At 37.5% G+C, this 19,345-nt stretch overlaps 2 protein-coding genes across 3 annotated transcripts; one reads left to right on the top strand and one right to left on the bottom strand.

The window, feature by feature from the left end:
- Positions 1-8,570: 8,570 nt before the first annotated feature.
- On the top strand, positions 8,571-16,523 carry LOC111248944 (beta-1,3-galactosyltransferase 5-like). 2 transcript variants are annotated; one of them, XM_086986807.1, is made up of 4 exons: positions 8,571-9,138; positions 12,053-12,188; positions 13,055-13,277; positions 13,723-16,523. In XM_086986807.1, the coding sequence occupies exons 1-4, from the start codon at positions 9,007-9,009 to the stop codon at positions 14,201-14,203; spliced, it is 972 nt and encodes a 323-aa protein (XP_086842933.1). In that variant the 5' UTR covers positions 8,571-9,006; the 3' UTR covers positions 14,204-16,523. The 2 variants fall into 2 exon arrangements, with proteins under 2 accessions (XP_086842933.1, XP_086842934.1); XM_086986808.1 differs by lacking the exon at positions 8,571-9,138 and adding an exon at positions 9,243-9,852.
- On the bottom strand, positions 14,622-19,299 carry Rtc1 (RNA terminal phosphate cyclase 1). The gene is made up of 2 exons (XM_086986806.1): positions 16,235-19,299; positions 14,622-15,660 (listed from the first exon to the last, which is right to left on the bottom strand). The coding sequence occupies exons 1-2, from the start codon at positions 16,425-16,427 to the stop codon at positions 14,699-14,701; spliced, it is 1,155 nt and encodes a 384-aa protein (XP_086842932.1). The 5' UTR covers positions 16,428-19,299; the 3' UTR covers positions 14,622-14,698.
- Between the last annotated feature and the right edge of the window lie 46 nt (positions 19,300-19,345).

Below are 19,345 nucleotides of genomic sequence, written 5' to 3'. Positions count from 1 at the left end.
TTTTCTTATATTTGTGGTTTCCTATTTAGAGACATCGTATGAACATCTTGCTCGGTACACTATGAGTTCGACCCCAGAATGCGCACATCGACTGTCCTTGGCCATTCTTCCTTAATTCAAATACGCCGGCATCGTTCTATAGTTTAGAGTATTCATTCTTAGTATGAATGCTATACTGACTCCGTATTACTTATGCTAATCAAAACAGACATCTATAAGCGACTGGTCTCAAAGGGAAGGTGTGATCTGTGTGGGCAGTGCGCATCTCCTCGAGTCCATTGCTGTGGTAGCCAAACACGGCCATTGTTGGTTTAAATTTCTGCATTTGGAAATGGATGCTATCGCATGTTGTTTCGTCGTTTCGTAGGTCTATTGGAAGAATATCCAGGTAAATCCAGCAAAACCCACGGACTGGATAACCAACAACCTAGAAACGTAGTATACAATACTCGGGGTGGACACCTCACAACGTAAGCTTGTTCCCTGCGGGTGGGGATCGAAGTACCCCAGCCGAATAATCCCCATAACAATATCTCACGTTTCACATTCCGAATGATTCATTACACTGAGAATAAAGACTAAGAGTTAGTCGCGGATTGAAAAATATGAATAAAGCGGGATTTCAAACGTTCCGTAACATGTGGCTGGCAGTATCTAAATTGACCCCTGTGTCATATTCAATCTATTTAGCTTAGGGTCCTTCGTAAATTCGTAAAGAAACAGTTCCGTGAGGTCTTTACTAATGAGCAAACGATAACATTGGATACTGCAGGGAAGCTTATTGACATTAGCTTGCTCGGAGCTATTTGACAAGCATAAAAAGCTAAATAACGTCTAAATCAATGCCCAAAATCCTTTGTTTGATGCCATTCTCTAGTCTAATCGTCTTTGGTGAACAGCTCGGACAGACTCATGTTCTATGTTCTTCAGGCGGATTATTGTTAGTTGTCGTTGTGCAGATTTTCTTTAACGTGCACCACACGTATCATCAACCGTCTCGGACTCAGTTGTCAAAAATCGTTTTGTTCTTATTGCTTAATGTTTTGTTACTATTGTATGATGCGTGCTTTAAGGAACCTCATATTTATCTCAGACAAAGTGCACTTGTACGTTCGTGATTACAACAACACGTTTTTTCGTTTGAGGTGCCGAGATGTGGTCACTTCCTCTGTGATCCTTATCCTATTAATTTCCGTCTACAATAATTCCACAAAAATAGACTGTTGTTTGCTCTAGGCCTTCTTGTCTTTTATCTTCACTGATCTGTGATTTATTCTATCACTTTCATTTTCAAGAAACATAAAGAAAATTTACTAAGCGTTGAAAACGAGAACTAAACATCTTTTTGCCTCTAGATTTGTTATTATCTAGCAACGCCCATTCTGTTTATAGTGGCATCTGACCAAAGACATGGTATAAATATTCGTGAAATTTCGTCTGCTAACGGCGCTTAACTTAAAAACGCCCATTGAAGAGCTCCGGACAAGCTAACAGTGTTTCCTAAGTGCGTTCTCCATATGGCCGTGTGCTCAAAACAGTAATCGACTGTTTTAACGCAATCAAGCGAAAACGTCGATGACTTTTTTCCTGTATTAGTATACGTAATATAATCAAGTCAGTGTCAAGATGTCATACGTGTACCATACTACATATGCATTGCAGATGTCTGATTTATTATTGTTGTATAGATTTAACTAAATCTTTAATTCATATAATAATTTATTTTTTCATTCAAAAAGAGCCGCAACTGTATATCCTAATTTATACAATATCATGCCATTTAATGTTAGCGATTTTACATTATCTTAAATGAATTCATTTATTCATACTGAGAATTTATTAACGCGGTGATCGCGCTAATAATTTGCATGACGTCCTGAGTGTGTGTTTGCTTTGGGACAACGTTGCAACCGGTATAGATAATCGCTCGATATTGTCGAGAATACGTAGAATACTATTAAGGTTGTTGCTTTACGGTGATACGAGCGATATTTGCACAGAAGTGTCCTGTTTTGTTCAGTTACGACTGTACTCTGTTTACCGTTTCGAAGGCCAGAAATTTTGCATTCACAAGTATAATCTGTGATGTCGAAACAAAATCTCTTGGTACAGAGTAGAAGTTCTTCTTTTTCGTCCATCTTCATAAAAATTCACATAAATGATATTTTACTGATGCTCGGAATATGCTAAGGCATGTTTTACGCATCACAACAAAAAGTACGCGTATACAGTTGTGATCCTGCAATGTTAGCGGTTCGCCTTTCCTCTAACTTGATGTTAATTTCAATAAAAAGGAAGACTGATATATTTGATTAGATACAATGCAAGCATGGATACAACTATGCTATCTGCATCGCTGTACGTTGCGTCGCCATTAATTTCCTACAAACCGAGTACACAACAAGTTAAGTGTCAAATAGGGACCGTTCAATATTGTGTATCGTGTCTAGTTCGACTTAATCGTATGCAAAGTTGGGTCGGATCTTATGCAGAGTGGCTATACCTTTGAATAACAGCCAGCCCTTGAGTCAGTCAGAAGCATCTTTGCGAGCAAAGAAACTCTCTATTCGAGAGTAATTCTGCTATCTCAGCGTCAGCTGCGCGATACGGCTGTCTATACGAACTTCTGCACATCTCACCTGTACATGTTTTTGATATTTGCGATGAATTTATGCCTTCACCTATCTCAGCCGGTTCAACCCCGGAAACTGTTGCGTTCTCAGCAAAGCAAACTTTTCAAGCACTCGACTGAGGCGCAGTAGAGGGAATGTTGTGGGAAACGCTGTATTTGTTGTGAACTTTATCAAAGCCGACTTGATAAATTGATTGAGCGTTGTGGTCCGTTTGCAGTATCACTAGATTCCCTCGAATTTTAAACTAGGTCACATTTTTATAGGTTTGCCACGTCTATGAGCTATATGAAACCTCTGATTCTGCAAGAATAGCTTAGAACAGACTAATTTCGCCGTCTTTTCTTATTCGATGCGAATATTTGATACTGGTTTAATTTTTCCAATTTTGCCTTTCTGTTTGTGCGCATTCCCTTTCATTGGAGGTATACATCGTAGGCTTTTATCTTGATGATTACTATCCTCCAGTATTTTTCTTACCAGGACGATACCGCTCTTTCATCACGATGACACGTCCGAATCTGATTTTAGAGCACAGCATTATATGAGCAATAAGTGCTTTTGCATAAACTGAGCGGTGTAACGCACAAGTACGTCGTAATTAATCAAGACATGTGTAAATAAAAAAAAGAACACAGGCGAAACTGCTTGACGGCAATGTAATTGACTACGTTGAAGGCTTCGAACGAAATATTATGCATATCCCTCAAGCCTACTGCCGCTTTAGGATATTCAGTATGCCACTTAACAGTACATTTTTGGGCATACCCTTCCTAAACGCTCTTACTAACATCGACAAATATGTAGTTGATAGTGCAAGCACCCGTCATGCACTCCGGAAGAAAGTCGGAATAATTCAGAATGACCTGAAGTGCGTCCCGCTTTCGGACATGTTCATAGATTTAATGAATGCGCCCGATGTTATCAAGTTGACCTTTTTGTCTGAAATAAATGCTCATTATTTGCTCAGCATTGAAGTTCTCTTGGCTGGCGGTTGTGCTTAACGAGCCTTCATATCGCGGTGAGCGTAACCTTTTTCATTTTCATATACATATATATATGACACTGTGAAAATATCAACTCTAATGATATGCTTGAAGTCATAAAAAGAATACCTCAAAGCTTTTAAATGACCTTGCCACTGTGACCACCTGCAGTGAGCAAGGCACAAGCGCTCTAACAGATGTTATGAGCATTTTACATTAATGTACCAGGCAAGGCGCTGGCGTCTTTACGTACATGTATATCAACATGTATCAACATTGGACTACATATTAGCAAGAGAAAACCGTCCATACTTGTTGTTCTCGGTTTAGTCATACAGATTTACCTATTGTTATCCTCAGCCAGATACGAACCTTGAAATAATCAATGAATTACCTACGCCCAATACATGAAACGAACGCTGTATGAGTGCATATTATATATTTTAGCATAAATGTCCGGGGGCCGGCTACCAGTCCCATTTTAAAGATCAACTGAGACATCCTATAATATGGATAAACGACCATGTTTTGGGCTTAACCCAAGAGGAAGCGACAAACAAAGTCTAGAAGGTGATATAAGGATCGGTTATTTCACAGATGAATGCCTATTGCTTAAGTCTTCGTCCCCTTTATAGATGAAGCAGTACTTAAGTTCTTTTGCACTACATCTAGACCGTGATAACCGAAGAATCAACATAGTTTCTGTTGCGAAAAAGAAATCTGAGTTTCGGTGCCTCTTGCCTATATTTCGGGTCCTCAAACCTATCTCTGTTGTTTAACTGGGTGACATTAATTGGTTTGCGGATTTCCACTGAATAGATACGCAATTATACTTTTAAAAGGAATTGAAAACCGGGATGTATACCATATTTTCTTTAAGTTATTCCCTATTGCATTACAACTTTTTCATGAGTTCTATCGTCTCGTAATAGATTTTGCTATTTACCGGTATTAATAAGCTACAATACATAGTTCTGAAAGAAAAACATCGTTCAGCATTTGTTTTAGGTAGTGGCATTGGCTAGATTTATCTTAAACCCAACTCCAAACGCAAATTTATATGCGCATCAAATACCTTAAAAAAAGTATATTGATATGGCACTATCTGTTTTTACATAACGAAAACATTTACAACCCTGCTGAATTTCAGATCACGCGTCACCTGGTAGTACTCATGAATTGTTTCAAAGCAGAAGCTGACCTTGAATATTCAGACAAGCCTTTACTGAGAAGAGACATCAAAATTTTATTTTCGGCGATCATAGGGTCAAAACTCGATTATCTCGCCCCGGTAATATGTGCAACATTGTTTCTCATTGAGGAACTAATATACGCCCGCTCACGATAGAACTTGACCATGCTTTCAAACGACATCTCGATTGAAATTAGAAAATGAAGGCAGACTGAACTCCGGCGTTACATGCCGTTGAACACACGAATATCACGGATAACTATAATCAGTGACAGTGAAGAAACTTCAGTGGATTTCAGTGATAGCGGAAAACGTAGTTTGTACTTTCGGCGTTCGCTGCATAGTACGATAAACAAATCTCATAGGTTATTTAGGATCTATATAAAGCCATAACTGTAATAAAATCGTCTTGAGATGCTGACAGCGTTTCAACAAACTTGGCCATACGTATATATATATATATATAATGTGCAGAATATGTAGTTGGTGGGACACGAGGCTTTGAGCTTAAAGGCAAAAACATTGTTTAACGTTGAAGGTCAACGCTTAATGATTAAGTTTCTGTTTCTCAAGGGTGACAGTGCTAATGGAAGTTATCCAAGACTGGTGAAAGTTTTAGGCCAGGAAACCTTTACTGGAAGAATGTTTTTCAATGGTGCAATCAAGTAGGAAGACTGAAGACCATGGGAGAAACGATTACACAACCAACAATTTTAAACGAAAAAACGAGTTCACGGCATCTTCTTGTCTTTGGTAATATGGGTGTTAAGTCGCAGGTTTTTTTCGGCGGATCATCGCTGGTTGCGCAAATTGTTTCTGGAATAGATCACACGTGTCTGTCTCGGACAAAACTCGCCAGAGACTCATTTTTGCTCTCGTTCTTCATATTTAGTGCCTTCGTTGATACTGCTTCGTAGACTCTAAAAGCTAACACAAAATGGATTTTCCATTCTCTATTTTATCCAAAAATTCCTCTGATCACAGTAACTCGTCCTTCCGTTTACGGCCTTGACGTATAATTCTCTTCTGTAATCCTTAAGCTTCCCATTTCTGTTCCTAGAAGGACTGGACCAGAAATAAACTGCAATTGTATTCGCCATGGCCTTTAGTGACACCTCAATCTTCAATGAATTCAACCAGTACACCTTCGAGTAACAGAAACTCCATTGCTGACTGTTCATCTTCAGCGCTAAGCGACATCTCTAGCTCTAAAGTTATTATTACTTGTGACACCAGATCAGGAGATAATTAAAAACGCAAAATAAAGCCTCGTATGGGCCAGGGGCTATATAGGCTACTTTGTCTTTCTCTAACAAAAGAAAATTCACTATAAGTTCCAATACTATAAAAGTTTTAGAATTTCTTTAAGAAACACACAAGTCAGAAAGTACGTATTACTGGATCTTTTTGACCAAAGTTCAACAGGTGGGGCTACATAAGACAATAAGCTTCTTCCGTCACCGACTTTTTGTTAAGCAATAAAAAAAACTGAAATAATAAGCTTGTTTTTTTACTATAGTTTTGACCGTCCCAAAGCTATATTTTAAGGGTAAACTGAAAGTAAACTATGTTTTACAGTAAATTACATAACCGGCCCGGGGAACATAGAACGAAGTGCAACGCAACTCGTAGATGTGCGAATACTTAATCCATTGCACAGCACAACTTCATGTGCATCTGTAATAGCCGAATCATAATTTTTGACCTGCTTAATATGGCGGTAAATGATCACAGCGCATCGTATATTCTAGACATAATCATAGCCCTTTCTCAAAGAAAAAACATTTTTTATTTAGTTTTGTCGAATGACTGGCCACTTTTCACGAAATCGTTGGGCTGATATTTTTTGAAAGTGGATAAATTTAAGCGAACCTATTATATATATATTAGAAAAGTCATTGGCCAATGTGTTGCTGTAACTTTTTTTCTCGCTTTCGTGGCACCGCCTATTTTCAATAGTTGCATTAAGCATATTTGTGCCTATATGGTCCCACTTAACTATTGATAGTCGTCTCCTTTCGGTGCGTTACTCAAGAGTTATTCAAGCTAATTTTTCGACCCGCCTAACAATTCCTGACAGTCTAATGACGAATCTTTTGTTGTTTCCAAAAACAGAGTCCTTTTATACAGACATCCACCTAAAGGAATAATGGCCGATTTGTTTTCGTCGACATGTCGGCAAACACGGATCTTTTTTTACACATTGATACGAACTCAAAAATATGGCACGAGTAGAAAATGACTGCACTATTTTATTCTTGCATGTTTCGTTTGCATTTATGACACGTATGAAAACACGTAGTATGTCAGAGGTTAACGTTACAAGCTTAAATATAGGAAGTTGTATAAGTAACTTCAGTGTGGAAATTGCAAGGATGGTCACATGTAAACCATTTAGCTGCAGTTGAGCGGTGGCTCTATGAAAGAGTTCGCCAAAAATGTTACACGAGATCTTGAAACAGATGTTTCTAACAAAAAATATTTTTCTGGGTTATGTAATCAACCTACATAAAATATATTTCGAAACCAGGTCAAGGATGATAAGTTACTTACATATGGGAAAAAAATAATTAAAAAATGCCATTCGTTACATTTGCTTTATCGATGCACTGCGCTCACAAATCCTGCGGTTTAGGTATATATAAATGTCAAAAAGAATAATTCAAGACCGCATTTGATTTTTTGTAGCCTTAGTGAATGATTAAGTAGAAGTGACTCTCCTCTAGTATGGCCTAAATTAAATATGTGTTAAAATAGGTCTTTATGGCGTTATCCTATTTGTTTGCCCGTACCACTGTACCTTAAAAAAATATATATTCAGGACGGATATAGGATATAATTGGCCCATCCACAGCTGTTTTATAGTTCCACTGAAAGGCTCGTGTTAAATTATTTACCAATCTACTAAATCTGTCTATAAATCTATTAAATTTGTCATATAGCTACGTAGCAAATATCGCTTGCGGTCACCTAGACGTTCATTAAATGACGTTCAGAGTTGCTTAATCGACGTGTAAATCTTAATTTTCCGGAAATTTCGAAAAGCCGCCTAGACCGTCTACTATCAAAATTACTTTGCTTCTATAGCTAACGGTCAGTGTTTCCCTTCTTTATAGAAATCCTGCCTTGTACCGTACGGTTAATTAACCAGGTGATCTCACATGATATTCCACACTGGACAGTCGTTGAAAAAGAACAGAGCCTTTGCTGGTCATACTCTCCTCGTTGGATACGCTCTACGACTCACCTATGTTATTATTCAGTCCGCGTTCATGGCCCCTCATGAATCCCAAAACTCTGCAATGGCAGCAGCGAAATCAGTAGCTCTGCCTCGAAGCTTCCACGGAAAGCTGGATTCTTTGAGCAGAACGACGTATTCCAACCAAAAACGTCGCCTGCCTTTGATACCAATAACCTCAAAAGGTCTCGTCGGTACCTGCCACCGACGAGAAATGTACAGCTAGAGTTTACCCGTACCTAGCCAGCACTGCGCGCTATAGCAAATTGTATGGTCTTACGTGATTTGGGTTAAACGACGTATCTCTGAGGCTCCAAGGAAAAGCGCGACTCTGACATTAGTGACCAACTATTGTCATAAAAAGGATATTTGCTTGTTTAGTTAGTCCTTGTGGGACCTACACAGAGCGCGAATGACAGTCCTCTTGCCGTTCACCCTTTCCCAATAATAGGTGATCGTAGTTGAGCAATGTATTTCGAAATGCTACCTATGTAGCTTCAGGCTATTATACCTTTAAGACGACGTTTGATCAACAGATCGCACAGGATACAAGGTGTATCGAACTGATTTGTATAGCAAATAGGTGACTGCGGCTTTCCGGTCAGATTGCTGTTAGATGCCACGGGGCCCTTACTTGTTAAAGGAACCTATCAATAGGAACATATTAGACTTAGACATATCAAAAATCTAGTAGGGTTGATATGGAAGGAATTACTAAAGAAAAGAAAAAAACGTTAACAAGTGTACGAAATCAAAAAAACTATTGCACACATAGACGCATTCGTTTGGTTTGGTGGACCCATTTACTATCGACAGTGATTCTTTCCGCCTTCCGTGCTACGCTGGTGAAAGCGCGCAGCTTAGAATGGTGTATGTTGGTTCGTTGTAAAGGTCAAGCGTTGCGATTACGACTTCATCAAGTCCGGACAGCTCTTATTGGTTATACTTATAACCGCTATAATGTTAATAATCCTTAACCAACCAAATAATAGAATACAATCCGTGCGAAAGTTTAGCCTAATAGATCCGCCAGATCGCAGAGCAACTCCCCATACGAATGAAGATCTCACACGACGATCTGAACCGCGTCGAGTAAGTTTCGCTCGTTAATGGGCAGTCCAGAACTTGATGACTATGCCTGCCTCCGCGAAGAGCTAGTATCTTCAATGAAATGTAGGTCATATAATACATAAAGTTTAAAGTAGTTATTAGAAAACAGGATTTCAAATAGTTCCATGTTTAAAAAGCACTTAGCTCATTAACTTGCTGATTCCTTATGAAATAAGCACTTGTTGACTGTTTCCTTAAAATACTCCATCTACAATTATATCTTCTGTTCTGGAATGGTATGGTATGAGGTCCGCTGACGCATTTACCGCTAGGTCATCCTTATACACCTCCATTTCGTTTGACGTTTGTGCAGTGCGCCATCTAAATTCCAGTGACAATCAACTTAATGTATTGATGAACAGCTGACCCTTAACAGATTATGACGCAACAATAGCTTTATTATGAACGTATTGCCTGGTTGTTAGCGTTTTATTAATTTTTGCATACAAATCTCTTTCATTTAGTTTGCTTGTTTTAGTATGACGCCTTACGTTTGTATGTACAACTACAGTTAAGCAATGCACCAGTTATACGCGGCATATTGCCACTTTGGAGTCACCAACCGGAGAAACACGGTAGAATAACACGAACATTCGGAAGTTCTGCTTAAATAAGTTTTTCACTGCTATAGACTACGTATGGCTTACATACATTATATCTTCATGGCTAAATCACAGGAACGATACGGCATTCCAGGTAAACTATTGTACAATTATTTGATAAACTTTGACTATTTTCCAATAACGTTCCAGGGAGGCGAAAAATAAGCGATGCAACCTAGTAATATAAGCAAGCTAATATTTTTTTAAAGCAGTCAAACATTTTTTTCATAAGTTATTTTAATACTTTCTTTGTGTTATGTACGCAACACATGTTCAAGTCAAGCTACAATGCGTTGTTTACCATTATGCTCTAGAGGTCTTGTCAAACTATTGCTTTTCTATTGTTAATCAACACTTTCTTTCGTACGAGAGATCGACATCGCCGTGCTCTAATCATATGCATAACCATAACTGGTAAGCATGCAAAAATATATATAATAGTCATCCTATCCTTTTGATAGGCTTCGGTAAATGGACGCACGAAAATACCGAGATACGAACGTTAAGGCATAGAAAATACTAAAGAGCCGATCTCAGATAACTCAACGTGACGGACCTACAGTTGTTTCAATGCCATATGATCGATAGCAAGGAGTCCACCAATAATAATTTGGTATTTGTGAACCGGCTTAGGAAGCATCACCACACCTAATCGAGAAACACATAAGGCTACCTACAGTAAAATTTCAGACGTTCGTTTGCACATATACACACATTTCTATTAAATATATATATATATATATATATATATATTATATATATTTAATAGAAAAATCGCTGATTATTAAGTCATAAGTCCGTATGACTGATGTGCTAATATTCATTCTTGGCCCACAACTCAGTCTTATAAAGAGTGAGCTATGATCCAGTCACTGTAGCGTCCGAAAGGTGTCTATTATTGAGCAATAATCCGGAAAGTATTACGCTTATCGCCAAATGCCGTGTCGTGTACTACGCTACAATTTTACAAAAATTCTATTTAGCTCTGATTTTAAGTTAGTGATAATTAGAAATAATGTCGCGGCTAATGAATGGTACAACACTGCTTATAACAGTACTCTTACAAACTATAAGTTATTCCATTTTACTCAAGATGTGATCCTCGAGCTATCTTAACCAAGAGTCAACAACGTGTCCAGCTCTTCCCCAAAGCAGACTATATGCCTTGATATTCCATTGATATAAATCCACTACTTTGATTTAGCACATCCTTTTACATTTTCCGATTACGATAAGTTCAACCTCATTTAACTGGTGTTTAAACGGAATAGATCAGGTTCAATTCTTTGTATTACATGAAAATGTAGATATCTTACTGTACTCTACGTAGAGTCACGGCATACAAAATGTGAACCGTAAATATCACATAACAAATCGGATATTAGACGTGATGATGAAATGAACACGCCTTGTCGTACAAGATAGTTAAAATTTATCTAAAGATTCTACACAAAGGTGCACGCACAAGAATAAAAACTAGCAATTCTTTAGTATTTTTTTTTAACAATTTTAGTAAATTTTAGAGAAGCGGATACTATTGAAACACAGTAAATACAGTGGGTAACACGGTAAAGGCTGGTGGTGACTGTTTGACGGTGATGTCCTGCGTTTTTCGGTCAGCCGTTTTCAAACACAAACGAAAGACTAATCTACTAATATGATTATATTTTTTTTTCTACCACAGACGTTAATGTCACCATCGCGACCTAGTACAATAGTGATAATGGGTCTGAATAAATTAATTGAAAGAAAGCTTCAATAAAATATCCATTAAAAAAACTCAAAGCATCTTTAGTCCGTCATAATAGTCGCAATTTTAAGTGTGAACGAAAATGGAGTGTAGAGGTAGACAGATGGAGATTACCAGTAACAATGTATGTAGATATATATGATGCCTGTCTAATAACCTAGCGACCACAATATACATAAAGTATTAAGAGTTAATTTTAAGTTAAGAGTTAATTAAGAGTTAAATAATCATAATAACAATAAACAAATTAAAATAATATAATAATAATAATAATAATAATAATAATAATAATAATAATAATAATAATAATAATAATAAATAAAATAATAAAAAAGTAAAAGAATAAAGTATTAATTAAATTTCTTTCCGTATATATGCGAAATAAATTGCTTCTCTTGACAAACTGGTTTAGTCAAAAGGTCTCTCTGCTTAACATATATCAAAGAAAGTAGTTACCCTCAGCGATGGTATCGAACGTATATAAATTTACTCTTATTTTATATAATATAAATATCTACTAAGTGTTTCCCCTTATCGCTTTCAGATTCTATTTATGTGTCATAATGGTCACCTAAAAACCCTGATCTATGTGCATACGTCGCCTGACCGATTTCTCGATAGAAAAGAACTTCGACGCTATCTCCACAGGCCACCGGAAACAGCTGTGGTATTCATGCTAGGTAACTGCGAGGCTTCAGTTTTAAACACTCAATTGCTTTTGAAATTAGTAAGATTTCCTTCTAAATACAAGGTTTTTTTATGCTAGCACATGCTACTATGCAGAGCTTAAACCCTAATTTGTGCTAAGTAATGTATACCTTTTTAAATTATTTGTAGCATACATTAGTATTAGCAAATAGATTAGTTTTTATGTTCCATTTTTGAATCCAGGGTAATACATACTAGGCAATTTTGGTGTAATTAAGCAAGTGTTTTAATTCTGTGCATTACATAACAGTGAAACAGCTGAAGAAGGACAGATGTTAGGTGTCTACTAACTGAGCTTGGAAAAACATCTATTATATAGTCTATACCATAATCAGTCGAGTCAAGATAATTAATGGCTTGACGGTACTTTAAGTAAATTGCGGGACAGACCGGTGACAGGCGCAGGGTTGGATGACCGAATAAGCCTAGCCTTGTTTAATAACTGCTCACTAGCATAAGTTTCTTTATTCGATCACATCAATCGTGAGTGAGTAAGTGTATAAGTGCTCGTTCCTCGGGGCACATACTATTTGAAACTATAACTACAAACATATTCTATTGAAGCACCTCGAAAAGAGCTATTTTTTTAATGGCATAAGTGGTTTAGTAAACAACTTGGCAATTATCAACGCTTCCATAAGACAAAGAGATTTGAAAAATGCTGTACTAATTTCATAATAGGGCTACGATATTTTGTGGACAAGGAATTTTCAAAGTAAGAACTTTTCTCTATCAGCGCGGTTTAACAGAAGTAAAAACAACTGTTTATCTTTCATTCTACCTAGTCGTCCCCAAGCATTTAATAGTAATCTTCAGTCAATATATGATGTGCGCTTAGGAAAAAGCAAGAACAAAAGTCTTGCCCATCTGGTTTTTCAAGAAGCGGAACAGTTCGAAGATATGGTGATATTTGACGCGTTCGTCGACTCCTATCGCAATCTGACCCCCAAATCTGTTCATTCTATTCGATGGATTCAGAATGAGTGCGGAGCCAACCCAATGCTGCGAAATATTGTCAAACTGGATGACGACGTTTGGGTCAATTTTCCGATGCTGAAGAGGTAAATAACGCAAGAACAGTAAATTAGTCGCTTTTGTAGAATACTAAATACTCCTTTCTTTAGTAGATAGCCTGAAGATAGCGCAATACGCACGAACATATATAAGAAAATGGAGTCGGGCTTCGACACAATTCACTATATATTGACACGAAAGGTTCAAGACCAGGATCATGCAGGAATTATTCTGGAACTGCATATTTCTGTCATATTATTCTGTATTATTCCGGTTTATATTTTTCACTTCTACCAGAAATTACCCCTAGAGTTCTGAATGATTCCATATTTTAGGAAATCACACATCTTAACCCTATAATATTACGCGTCTAATTTAATAGCCCGTCACTATGGTAAGTTAAAATAAACAACTCGGAGAACTAGAGTTTTTGCGTCGCTTTACATCTTTTGTACACTAAACGACTAACAAAGGCAGAATTTTGTATTTCAGTTATCTACATCTCGAGATTCCTAAACGTCCGTATCGTATCCACTGTTTAGTATGGCGCCGTGTTCGTGTGGCACGCCGTCCTAGATCGAAATGGTTTGTTTCAAAGGTCGAGTACGGTTTGCCTTACAATCCGCCATATTGTGGTGGCCTCGCGTACATCCTTCCCAAACAGCTTCTTACGGTCCTGGTTAATGCTTCCTACAAAGTACCGTTTTTTTGGGTTGATGATATCTATGTTACGGGACTACTTGCCCGAGAAGCCCACCTTGATCACGCACAGATCAGGACGTATTATGCGTTTCAAGTAAACCAAAACATTAATCTGACAGCGGATTGGGAAGAGACGATAATGAACGCGTTTGGCGCCACGAAAATTATGTTTTCCCATATGGACACGCCGTTTCTACGAAGCTTACGCAGCTTTCTCTTTCAGAGAATTAACGAAACGCTATTGAACTACACACAGTTTACTGTATTTTGAACGGGCACTTAATGATTTAGTGACACAGCGTATTGATCAAAGGATGACGACACCGAAGTGAACCGTTTAGGTTATGCAACCACCAGTGTATATACCAAATAAATTGACCAAATAAGTTTCGACCGATGCAAAACTCCAGGATTCAAAATTAGTACTGAAGAAGTTTGGATGTCAAATTATGGATGTATCTGAGGCCATAAAATTATCAATCGAAGTTAGCAATAAAATGTGCACCTGATGGGCGACATTTGAAATTGCAACGTTTTTCGGTATTAAATTAAAACGTCTAACTAGCAGTAATGAACTAACTACCTAATATGTTGTGTGATACTAAAGATGTGTAAAAGTGGTTCTGCTGTTCGGTAAAAAAAATAACAATAAAAGCGCGATAATAGAAAAATAATGACTCACTATACAGTTCATGGCATCAATCGTACAGACTTTATTCGTCTTTCTTAACGATATATATACAAGTATATACATGAATATGCCTAATTAGGACACCTTTTTGCTGAAATTCAAGTACCCAACGCCAAGACATGTCAACAAAACTTTGTCACCTCCTAGCTTTAGGGCTTCACCAGAGTTTTTATCAACTGGCAGCCTTCGATCCTGCTCGATCTTGAACGTTATTCCAAAGAAATCTTTTAAATGTCTCAAAAATTGTATTGTGTATGGTGTAAGAGGTCCAAGTTGATATTTAGAGATGTCTGTTGGGCCAAGCGCCATAAGTAACAGTACTAAACTTTGATTAGCTGTATCGACGCAGCCCCCGCGGTAAATTTCTTGGACAAGTCTGACGGCCGCCTTTTTCCCGATATCCTCAGGTATCATTAGTTCTCGGCCTTTGCTTGGATCAGACATTGCGTCAGCGGCGTAAAATACTCCATCTTTGGTTTCTGCTACAAGGCAGATCCCAAAACCTGGACAATTACCACCTTTTTTTCCTTTGCAAACGTCAGTGTAAATATAAATGTCAGGTAGAAATCTAAGCAGCAGCTCCTTCGCCGAATCAATCATTCTGGATGTTACTTGTGGATTTGTTTTCATACTGAAGGCCCAGCCCCTAATTCGCTTTATTTTGCCAGGATTTGTGAATTGCACTGGTCGTAACGTTTTGCATATGGGTGCTTTGAACCTTACCTCTCCGCCACCTAAAGGTGGCGCTCCCCGATTAACGATTTCAAGGTCAAGACCATCAGTAAACATGAACTTGCCGATAATGGGTAAGGCAGCTTGTTTGAACGAATCGACTGACTGTTCGATATAATCGTTAGTTATCCCAAAGAGTCGAACGTTCAGGGCGGACTTGCAAAATGGAGCCAAATATATAAGGCCTTCAAGAAAATACGTAACGGACTTTGAAAGTACGCATGAATGTTCAATGTTCCCGCCGTGGAGGACCCCTGGCTTGTAGAAGATCTCTGTACCTGTTTCGTTAACACTCGCCTCCGTGCCTATAATGAAAATCCGCATTAAATTGGACAAGATTGATTAAATTCGCACTTAACAACTTATCGGGCGGAGAGAATGCTAAAGCAAGCGTGCATTAATTTGATCATAATACATAAGAATATATATACATAATTGAATTGCAAAAAAAGACTGACATTAACTTTGAGGAAATTGAACGCGTTCGGGAGAATAAGATCAGTTTAGCTTCAAACAATACTTCAGTCATACAGCCTTCAATTTATATTGATCTTTTATGGGCTGCATACACATGATAAAAACATATAACTACTTATTTCTGCAGATGAGACCAGCTTTGCTGGCAGGTGATTCAACGCAAGACGGCCATATTATTGAGGTTACCTTTTTATCAGCAATGGTATCGATTTTCATCTCAATTTGCTGAAATTTAAAAATAAACCGAAAAACATTTCACTGTTGCTTTCACAAATTTAAAAAACTGAGATCCATTTGATAGTATGGCTCAACCTATTAATCATCAACTCCTCACAATGGTCTATAATCGGGCGCGAATAATTATTTGGTTTTATAAAGAAGCTTTTTGCTGTACATTCTTACCGTTTGTAATTTCAGTCATTAGTTTGAGGAAGTCAGCTTCGTAGTCTGCGAGTCCAGGGCTGAGATCATGTTCACGGATGTTTGAAATGATAATTGAACGCTGACTGAGTGTAGCCAAAACCAACCGTTGTCGAAAAAAATTGGCACCGCAAAACGTAAGAACAGTTCCTTTTTGCACTGCTTTATTATCCATGGCTAAGCAACAGCATGTAACGACGACCGTATCAAAAATATCGGTCAACAGACCATCAGTAACACGAAGCTCCTAATTCTCAGCTTGTTTTCAATAGCATCAGTCCGAGCACATGGTTTCATGTTTACAATACACACCGTGTGGTCCTCGGACATTCTGAACAGTTCCGTCTATTAAGAGACTCAGTCCAACAAATAAAGTTGCAGTGCGTAGCGTTCAATTAGCGCTAATAAGTATTGTGTGCCTTGGTGGAAATGGCTATTATATTACGTTTATTGACACCGTTTGTTCGACTAACTGTAAAAAAGACCACATCGGGTAGATTGCATAGTGGCAATTGCTGTGCATATAAAACTACATAAACACATAATATTATGAAACGGCCATTTCTGCGAGAATAAAACATACTCAGGCATGAACGAGTGGAACTATTTACGGGTGTTGCATATTGCATTTAGTGAAAATTGTGAGAGATCTTAATCATTAAGTAATGCTTCCACATAAAACTGCTTATGGTTAATAGCTTTGTCTACTATATATTATAATAATAATATTAAACAGTTTTAAAAATTGTATAATGTTTTGTTGATATAAAGACATCGTAGAAGAGTGAGATCGAGTATACTTGCTTATCAAGCACACACACTACAATGTAGTAACAAGTAAGCGTACGAATGTAAATAAATCTAAATATATTCCAAAAACTCGCATTAACATCACTTCTTTCAACAAGTATCTCATAGCCACTTGCATTGGAGTTTCAGTAATTAAAGGAGCACACGAGTAATTACTTTTGTCGCATGGAAGTAAGCTTTAGCACAGTACTCTTAAGTACACTTGAACCTATCTGTAACATTATGAAGAAGTAAAATGTTTTCGAGATATGAGGGAATATGAAGAAAACGTAAAATACGCAGATCTTCAAATTTTAAGTAACTTTAAGGCTTACTTAAAGGGCACTGAAATCTCCCGCAAACCTCTCAAATGTCGTATATAAATTATACCTGTTACGTAGCCAGTGAGTTTGATTCTTCACAAAGCCGTGTAGAAGAGGAATTTAGTAATTTGCAGTTAAAATACCGGGTAATTAAGTGATAAAGAATAACTTATCTACTTGCAAAGAAGTGTTTTGCTTTTCACTTAGTCACTATTTTCTACTATTATTTATAGATTTTTCTGCGTATATTATTCTAGAGAAACAGGGAATCTCCCATGCGTCTACTACGGAATATAAAGCAGTAATAAGTACTTTTCGTATGGACCTGCAGATAAGTTCACACCTTAAACTATGAAATTACGTTTTCAGACATTTCTCAGACCTCCTCATGCTTGCAGAAAAGACAGATCTTGTTAAGCAAGCATTCTGATAATGCTGTTACTTTAATTTTCAATGTTAACAAGAACTTTGTTGTTGTATTATAATATTATTGCTTTGAAATAAGTAGAACTTGAAATGTGATTGCATTATATTTTACTTTGATTAATTGGTCAGTCAGGTTGATGGTATTATATAAGCGATTTATGTTGAACCTGTTGATGTTCACCATATGATTATAGTATCTAAAAACAACTCGTTAAAACGAAACCGCCTAATCCGAACAACGTTCATCTGGATTTCTAATTGTGCGTGCCTCAAATTGCGTATAAGCCATCATAGGCTCCAATGGGCTCTAGGAATCAAGCTTCACGCGATCACATATGCACGCAGTTCATATGAAGATTAAAATCGCCAACCAAACGACTTGACCTTCTAAAATTGCCGATGACTCGCCAACCGCTACGAAACAGTAGACTTACCAGCATTTCTTGTATATTTATTACGGTAGTAGTCTTCGCTCAAAGTGACGAAGTTTTTGTCTAAGATGCAGATTTGGGTTTTTGTTTTTGTTTCAGAACAGATTAGTGAACGAATAATTTGCATAAGATAAGACTATAAATTCATAGATCGAAAGCCAATTTAAGTTAGTGTGACCATTGTAGAAAACCTGAAAACGGTCCAATCGATAGGCACTGGCACACTTACTGCTATTACATGCTTTTACTTTGCAATTGTTAACGGTTGAATAAAAGTGAACAAATTTGTCTATTTTCAAAAACACTTGGCCCCGAGGCCGGATGCTCCTACGGGCCTATAGCAGCGTCTGAGACCGGTAACCCGGTAACAACACACCTGCCACAGTGAGTTCTTTTTTGTTTCTTGCTAGCACTCACGGAGAGAATTTCGTAGCATCTCTGACAGTCAAGTAGCTCTCTTTTGCTGTTATTTAACGAACTCCTCAAATAGATCCGAAAAATTGTCAAAGTGCTCTAAGCACTCCCTTAAAGTAGGGTTGTGTACTCTCCTTTTAGAACCAGAAAAGCAGGTTGGTACTGTCAACTAAACCCAGGCACACATATTGAAAGCTTTCCGTATTTTACTATTAAGTTGACGAGCTCCAGAATCCCCAAAACGGTCATTGCTTTAGTAGATGTAAAGATATCGCTGCACTATATAGCCCCATATTAAGCTGAGACTAAATATACGACGTGATTAAAAAGTGTAGATATAACTGTTCAACATATCATGGGTATCGAGCGATATAACTAAACAAAAAAATAAATCTATTTCCATTACCTCATTGCTTATTTACTGTATCTCATTGCTATTTTTCGAATGTTCGGATATTACTCCGAAGTATTGAGATTTCAATGAATGCCTGTTTACATAAAGTAGCGTAAAGGCAACACCCTGAGGATTACTGAAATGAAAATAACCTGTATTACCGGTTATGACGACCTGAAATCGTTTTCGATGGACGCAGTTTGCCCGCCATCTCCAGAAAAACAGCAACTTTTGCCGAAAGCATTGTGCTTGTTCTAATACATTGCCTTTAGAACTCATTTACCCATCAGTTCTAACTGATCCGTCCAATAAATAT

Source organism: Varroa destructor, unplaced genomic scaffold (genome assembly GCF_002443255.2).
Source record: "Varroa destructor unplaced genomic scaffold, Vdes_3.0 BEIS01000004.1, whole genome shotgun sequence".
In the NCBI taxonomy this organism is placed as follows: domain Eukaryota; kingdom Metazoa; phylum Arthropoda; class Arachnida; order Mesostigmata; family Varroidae; genus Varroa; species Varroa destructor.
The sequence above is the reverse complement of the archived record's forward strand: the minus strand, read 5'-3'. Positions and strand labels throughout refer to the sequence as shown.

Excerpts from the sequence above, each read along its gene's own strand:
- LOC111248944 (XM_086986807.1), top strand. The coding sequence starts at position 9,007 with ATGTTAATAATCCTTAACCAACCAAATAATAGAATACAATCCGTGCGA. Across the intron at positions 9,139-12,052 it reads GACGATCTGAACCGCGTCGA|ATTCTATTTATGTGTCATAA; the intron begins GTAAGTTTCGCT and ends TATCGCTTTCAG. Across the intron at positions 13,278-13,722 it reads AATTTTCCGATGCTGAAGAG|TTATCTACATCTCGAGATTC; the intron begins GTAAATAACGCA and ends TTTGTATTTCAG.
- Rtc1 (XM_086986806.1), bottom strand. The coding sequence starts at position 16,427 with ATGGATAATAAAGCAGTGCAAAAAGGAACTGTTCTTACGTTTTGCGGT. Across the intron at positions 15,661-16,234 it reads AATGACTGAAATTACAAACG|GCACGGAGGCGAGTGTTAAC; the intron begins GTAAGAATGTAC and ends TTTTCATTATAG.